The sequence below is a fragment of the Falco peregrinus genome, chromosome 8 (assembly GCF_023634155.1).
Source record: "Falco peregrinus isolate bFalPer1 chromosome 8, bFalPer1.pri, whole genome shotgun sequence".
Classification (NCBI taxonomy): domain Eukaryota; kingdom Metazoa; phylum Chordata; class Aves; order Falconiformes; family Falconidae; genus Falco; species Falco peregrinus.
In genome coordinates, this window is record NC_073728.1 from 19,695,885 (window position 1) to 19,703,359 (window position 7,475).

The 7,475-nt window shown below is 44.5% G+C and overlaps 1 protein-coding gene across 1 annotated transcript; it reads left to right on the forward strand.

Annotated features, from left to right (window-relative positions):
• The first annotated feature begins 3,391 nt into the window (after positions 1-3,391).
• Positions 3,392-6,955, forward strand: ATP5MC3 (ATP synthase membrane subunit c locus 3). Its single transcript, XM_055812865.1, has 5 exons — positions 3,392-3,547; positions 3,626-3,703; positions 4,651-4,728; positions 5,099-5,292; positions 6,711-6,955. Exons 2-5 carry the CDS (start codon positions 3,665-3,667, stop codon positions 6,823-6,825), a joined length of 426 nt encoding a protein of 141 aa, XP_055668840.1. The 5' UTR covers positions 3,392-3,547; positions 3,626-3,664; the 3' UTR covers positions 6,826-6,955.
• Positions 6,956-7,475: the final 520 nt, after the last annotated feature.

Consider the following 7,475-nt stretch of genomic DNA (forward strand, 5'->3'; position numbering starts at 1 on the left):
GAAGAAGTAGCAGTGCAAGATGCTCTCCAGACTGAAGCATTGTCCAGGCTGTAAAAAACCCTGACTTAGTAAATCAATATCAATGCCCTGCAAAGTACATCATAAATCTGGAAGTTCTAGAGAGCTAACCGTGAGGTAATAACACCACTTCACATTTTAAAACATTTCACAATCATTAGGAAAATCTCAGGAGGCCTTTGATCCGTTTTCATCTTTTGGGGGGGTCTTCCAACAATTAAGAGTTATTGGAACATATTGGTTTTCCAGACACATCTCCTCTTCAAAATTAAATTTTTAAAAAAGACTTGTGTATGTAATATGTTTTGAGTTAATAATCCTGTGCTAGGAGATAAAATTTAACCTGAAAGAACAGATTTCAATCTAGAAGAACTTTTTATTTAAGCTTTGGACAACGGGATTTCTCCAGACTAGCCAAGATTTCTCCTTTAGCAAATATAGAACAGACATTCATATTTTATAAGTTATTAATAATAAATGTTAAAATCTGAAAGACCCTTTGGTGGAAAGCACTCTGGACATACTCATGTATTCAGCATTGTACAGGATTTTACTTGCTCAGTTGAACCAATCTGCAATTACCAAAATTTGTCTGTACCTGGAGGAAACCCAACCCGTATCTATCGGCAGACATGGTACTCTGCCCAGCTGCCTTATTACCTGCTTTCTGGATGGCAAACTGAACAGATATGAGGCTTGATAGATCTCTTTAGGATGTCACCAGAAAAATGCCGTTTCTATGCAATGTCTGTTCTGCTGATACTCATGTGTGTAACAGTCTCTGATACCTGTAGATACCACTTCATTTCAGGGTTACAAAGTGAAACTGCATGTCACTGCAGGAGTGATCCATTACATGGTGTACCTAGGAAATGAGCTGATTGGCAGTAAAGATGAAACAGACTGTTGTTTTCTAAAAATAAGGGCAAAATAACTGGGACAATCTTTACGGTTTCAAGGGAAGTCTTCAGAAGGCTTGTGAAATCTGGGGTGATTGTTCTCTTTCCTTTCTGGGAAAGAAGAAGGCAACACTAATGAACCTCAGCTAGCAATCGCTTGTTGTTCTTACTGCCCTGACAAACCTGGTTCAGCAGCAGGGAGCTGCAGGAGAGAGGTGAACTGGCTCTTCAGGCACCATGTACTGCTCACACAACTGCACTGTATCTTCATTGCCAGAGGCAAAATGGGGAGGAAACCTCCTCTGGCTGCCTTGGCTGCTGCCCACATGCATAGCTGGTCCTGTCTGGGAGAGACAGCTGTAAAACTGGGAATCTGTTCTGAGAGATTTGGGAGTTTAAGATAGAATTCCAGGTAGAATAGACTTTCAGGAATGTGGTGAGCCATTAGAAATTACACTGCTCTTCAGTGGACTGATCCACTTCCTTAGAAACCTAGCAGCAGCTCAACCAGATAGGAAATGGCATGAGATCAACAAAAGTCTTTATTTTTTTTTTTTATGAAAAGCTGCTTGACTTAAACTGAACATGGTCCCCAGAGATCAGTAACTGCACTTCTAACTCCTCCTGAAAGCAACAGCTGAGTTGCATGTTATGCCTTAAAAGCAACAATAAACAAGTGTTTAATAGCGGGTTTGACGTTGTTCAGATCAGTTTGTGAATACATTTTTTGCAAAACATTCCAGGGTGGGCATTGTGACAGAAGAGGGCACTTTCTCTGTGAAAGAAGAAGGTTTCAATTTCACACTTCTTTGAATCCATGTGACTGTGCTGTGCATGTACAGGAAAGAGCTGTGGGAAGATCCATTTCACACCTGCACATCCAGACCACTAGGATCCTAAGAAGAAAGCATGTCTCTTAACTGCTCTGCTTTCCTCCATGAACAAGCGAATTTCTTTGTTGCAAATGGTCTGCTCCTTGCTACACTTCACAGGGGAAGTGCACTACCTAATAAATGGTATAGTTTGTATGTCAGTGTTCAGCAACATGTTACATTTCAGTGATTCCACCAGTACAGGACCCACATTTGCTTTACGGTTTTATTCATGGTGATGGAAATATTTGTTACCGCAATAACATGTAGATTGAAAAAATTTTGAAAGTGAAAAGTTCTGCCTAACCATGAAAGGGTTTTGCCACTGATACTTATTTCTTACTTAGTGTTTCTCTATGGAAGAACCACTCGACGGGCACTGCAGATCTGACCATTCATCTCAGTTCCCAAATAATGGGTGTAAGATGTGAAAAGAAAAAAAAAAAAAAGCAAAAAAAAAAAAGCAAGCAACTTACAACCTCATTTGCCGACCTTTATAGACTCCCATTTTACTGCTGTATTACTTAAGACGTGGATGCACACCAGAACCAAACCAAGCTTGCTGTTGGGTTTGAGGCAGGGAGCACAAAGCTGAAAAATTCAAATTGTACTGTTGTCTCTCACTGTCAGACCTACAACTGAGCACAGCTCCACCGTACCTGAGGATCAGAAGACACTGTTGTAGGTTATAAAAGCGACATTATCGTTAACATTAGTATGCAGCACTTGGAAGTGCCTATTGATCATGTTTGTTGGTGGGTTGTTCAAGTTGCTGATATGGAGGATGTCTCAGCTGTGTGGCACCTGTGGTTTAATCGGTGACAGCAACATCAATAGTCCATGTTAAGTGTGCAGAAGGCCAGCAGCAAACTCCTAAAAGATGATGCTACATTCCTGTCCCTAAATGTAGCGCACATATCCTCTTACTCTTCCCTTTGCAGTTTGTAGCCCAGAGACTATTTTGAATTTGTATTTATTTTTATGTCACAGATTGCAGCAAATAAAAACTCTGCAACAACTTAAGGACACGTTACCCAGTGGTTTGCCCAGAACGTGGATTTTTCTGCATTTTTCCTAATTGGCACTAATACTACCAACAGTGGTAAATGACCGTTAAATAATGATCGCCCTTATCAAGTGAAAAACACCAAAGAACACGCAAGTGAATGAAGCGTGCTCAGCTCAGTAATGATAATCTCGTTTTCATTAAGCTGGACTAAAAAGGATTTTTCCGTTACTCAGATGCCAGCCTGCTCATCGTGCTGAAGTAGTCAGACGGTGGGGACTTCGGGCACTTCACACGTTCCCGGACGCAGCTCCGTTGTCTGTCCGTGACGCTCGCCCCGCTGGGCCCCGAGGAGCGCGTGGCACGGCTCTGCAGGCTGCCGGCGGCCCGCACCCCGGGCGGCACCTGTGGGGGACGGCACCTGTGGGGGACGGCACGGCTCCCGCCCCGCCCCGCCCCGCCCCGCCCCGCACGGCCTCGCCCCCGCCCCCGCCTCGGCGGTCAGGCTGGAGGCCCCGCCCTCGCCCCCGGTGCCGTCCCCCGGCTGAGGCGGGCGCGGCGCCACGGCGGCTGCGCCGGGCGGGGCGGGGCCGGGCGCCCCCGGCGCTGCCAATAGGGTCGGTACAAAGTGACCTTGGCGCCGCAGCCCGCCCCCTTCCGCCGCGCCGCATCCGGGCGCTCCCCGCTGCCCCCGCCGCGCCTGCGCCGAGACGTCCCAGCCCCTCGGCTCTGAGCTGCGGCAGCCGGAGCGGGTGAGTGGCGGCTCCCCGCCATCCGCTCCCATCGCCGCCCCCGCCCGCCGCCCCCTCACCTTCTCCCTCTCTCCGCAGAGACACCGGATTGTGGCCCCCGGGACGCCGCCCGCTAAGATGTTCGCTTGCGCCAAGCTCGCTACCTCGCCCTCCCTGGTGAGTGGGGGCGGCCGGGCCCGCGGGGGCGGCCGGGCTGCAGCGGGGGCGGCGGCGGGGCTCTCGGGCCCGAACGGGCCCCCGAGCCCCACGGCAGGCCTCCGGGGCGAGCCCGTGCCGGGGGGCTGCCCGCCCGAGTGCGGAGGGGTGAGGGGGAGGGGGCGAGCGGCAGGGCCGTGTTCCCCTGCCCGCCCCCTCGGTCGGGGCCCTTGGCCAAGGTGAGGGGCCTTCCCCCGGGCGGCGGAGGGGAGGGCGGCGCGCCCGAAAGCTCTGGCGCCCGGTGCGCTCGTGCCTGGCTGTAGGTCAAACCCCAGACTGTTGCTTGTCCTGTGCAGGGCCGGGACTTTTTGCCCTTGCAGAGACATGGGACTGTCCTGCTTGAAAATGTCCTCTCTAGCTTGCGGAACGTCTGGTTTTGCGTGGTGCAGGCAAAGGTTTCCCCTGCAGGAAGAGCTTTGTGCAAGAGCCGATATGACCTTAGACTGTTGGAAGCCCAAGGACACACAGGCCGCTTGTGAAAGAGGATTCATTCATTTGTGCCTCACTAGATTTAAAAGCCTAGGTTATGTCTGTGTGTTTAACAACTTTGGAATTCATTTTGATGGCTTTTATTTTTTCATTTGAAAATCTATATTGCTGCCTGCTGATCCATCTGGCTCTTTTTGTTGTCGTTTAGGTACGTTTTCTGTCAGTATAACACATGTACAGGTTCAGTGAATGATATTGCTACTTGCAATAACATCTCCTGAAGAAAATGGTGCTATCAAATTGCATGGTGGTGTTTGCTTCTGTATAGTTTATTGTATATCTGGCTATGCAAAGATCGCTGTCATTCCAGCGAGACAAATTACTTAGTAGGTAATAGCCTTAAAATCTTACGGACTTGTATGGGAACAGCTGCAATCAAATTTTTCTCTTTTTTTTATAGTTTTTTTCTCATTTTGCAGATCCGTGCTGGATCAAGAGTCTTGTACAGACCGATTTCGTCATCTGTGTTGTCTAGGCCAGAGGTCAAGAATGGAGAGGTACCTTATAAACAAAATTCTGTATCTTCCTAAATTACCTGGTGAGCCTAAATGTCCTCAACTTAGAGTTCACTTGTACTAACTCAAATACCTACAGTGTGAAACTTGCTCTAGGTGAAATACCTAATAATACTTGTTGCTGTCTTGCTGTTTCCCCTCAGAAGTCTTTCACATTTAAAGTTGATTGCTTTCAGGTGGAACAGGTAACATTCTGAAGTCTTTAACTATTAGTTACAGTTTCATCACTTGGAAGAGGATCTAGCCATTGGATCTAATACAACTTCTAAAACTGCGGAATAACACTATCGAAGTGGTCATAGAAAATGGTCTGTGTCTTAATATAATGCTTTTTCATGTTTTGTTTTCTTAGGGCAACTCAGCACTTAATGGGGCCCAAAATACTGTCTCCCGGCTAGCACTTAGAGAATTCCAGACTAGTGCTATCAGCAGGGACATTGATACTGCTGCCAAATTTATTGGTGCTGGTGCTGCCACAGTAGGTGTGGCTGGTTCTGGTGCTGGTATTGGAACAGTCTTCGGTAGTCTAATCATTGGTTATGCCAGGTAATCAATCTCTCTTATAAAACTCACAAATTGCATGCAGACGTATCTTGAGACAGCACACCCAGATAAATAGAGTTGTAGTAAGGGTGATGGCACTGTAATAAAATATTTTAATAATTGCTATTAATGATAAACATGGCTAGATAGAATCATATGAAACTGTAGTGTGTTCATCAGGATGGCTCTGTTGTTAAATTCAGAACTTTGTACGCTCTTACCTGGAGAAGAGACATGAAAGAAATGAGATTGTTAGACTTGGTCAGTGTCTCAGTCACTGAAGTCCAGTGTTTCAGCCTTCTGTTCTGGAACTGAATTAAGAAATCTAGCCTGGATCTTTTCCCGTGTGAGGGGAAAAGTCCTAAAGAGAAACTGTACAAAATCTGGTAATAAGAAACATGAGTTTGTATGCCTTAGGCTTTGTAGCCAGTTGTTTAGAAATGGATACTTCTTAATTCAGTTTACTAACATATTTAGCTTTGTATCTCAGAATATGTAATTAATATTGAATGATTAATCATTCTTTGTGGAAATCTGAAGGGGATGAGGGTGGGGATTTTATAGTAGAGATGAGAGGGTGGGGATTTTATAGTAGAGATGAACTTCCAGATAAGTTTACAATGTTACTGCAGTAGGAATAGTTCAAATGGTGTCGTGGAAGAGCAGAAATGATACAGGCTTTACTGAAGGTTTCATGTCCTTCATTACTCTTTCAACCACTTAAAGTCTTATTTCTTAATGAAGACTTATAAGTCCTATTGAAGACAAGTTCGCTTTCCACTTGAAGAAACATAAATGTTTTCGCTACAAAACTAAAGTCTTCTCTTTTGAATTCAGCATGAACATGTCAGTAAGAGGTTGTAGAATGTTACTTGATAGTATTGTGTTGAAGAGCTTTTTCCCTCCCACACGCTTCTTGGAGGGATAATTCATTGCATTTTTGCAACAAACTGCTGGGTATTCCTTTTTTTTCTTTTTTTTTTTTTTTTCCCTCTAGGTGGTTTCAGTTCCTGTATTTGAGAGCTGCTTAGAATGTTACGCAACATAAACTTCCTTGGAATATAGTTCTAATGCCACAGATGTGAAATAAATTTATAAACCATAGTTCTGATAGTTCCTACATGGGATGATGTAGAGAAGTCAAATTCAAAAGCATATATGAATGTACTCACAAAAACTGTGCTCATTTGGAAAAGCCATATACAATCTGCACAACCTGAATTTAGTCTTAATTGCAAACTCATTTGTCTTCAGTGAAACCCTTGCCAAAAAGTACTTTTGCTTGAATTTGTTAGATTTTCCTGTTATGGAACCTGTGGCGAGGAAATAAGAATTTCTGAATCTGTTAGATGCATTACATGCAAGATGTATTTTTATACAGTTTAAAGATAAAAAGGTCTTACACCTTCTCTTTCTTTTAGAAATCCTTCTCTGAAGCAGCAGCTGTTCTCATATGCTATCCTGGGATTCGCCCTGTCTGAAGCTATGGGTCTCTTCTGTCTGATGGTTGCTTTCTTGATCCTATTTGCCATGTGAAAGGAGGCCTGCCTGTAATACTGGCATTGGAATGTAACTGCATTTTATGGGACTCCCAAAATGTTGGTGTTATGGAAATCGATGCTCTTTCCAAAGTCATTTCATTAAAGATAACAACTTTAACTGTCAACCTGTTGCCTGCATTTATTGTCTTTGTCACTGGGATATCTGGAAGACAGTTTCTTGTTATTCAGTCACCATGGCTTTCTCCTGATAATGACATATTGCATAGGACTTCAAACAATGACTTCAAGTCTAAACATTAATATATATATGGGCATGTCACTTGTTCATTAAAATTCGTGGCATGTCTTTGAAAGAGTAAAGGATACACAGATTAAACGTGAAAGGCTGTACTGCTGGCCTTGTTCATTTGCTTGTGTTTCAAACTTACCCAGACTTGTTCCTGTGCACAATTTGTTTTTTCTCAGGCTGGCTAAGGTGTTCTGGTACCTTGACAGAGGGAGCTAAACAGAAATCCACAAACAGTGATAGGAAAGTTCTCTTTGCGTAACATTTCAGTTATGCTATAGATTTTGATCACCATGGCAAAAATTTTCCACTTGCCTCTGACCAGTGTCCCAGCTGAACCAAACTAATGACTGTTGTAGGTTGATCCAAGGCATTTAATTTGTAGCACATTGATACTA

What these genes read in the sequence shown, in the direction of transcription:
- ATP5MC3 (XM_055812865.1), top strand. Translation starts at nt 3,665, where the DNA reads ATGTTCGCTTGCGCCAAGCTCGCTACCTCGCCCTCCCTG. An exon ending in CAGAGGTCAAGAATGGAGAG is followed by an intron (nt 4,729 to 5,098) that starts GTACCTTATAAA and finishes TTGTTTTCTTAG; the next exon opens with GGCAACTCAGCACTTAATGG. An exon ending in CTAATCATTGGTTATGCCAG is followed by an intron (nt 5,293 to 6,710) that starts GTAATCAATCTC and finishes TCTTTCTTTTAG; the next exon opens with AAATCCTTCTCTGAAGCAGC.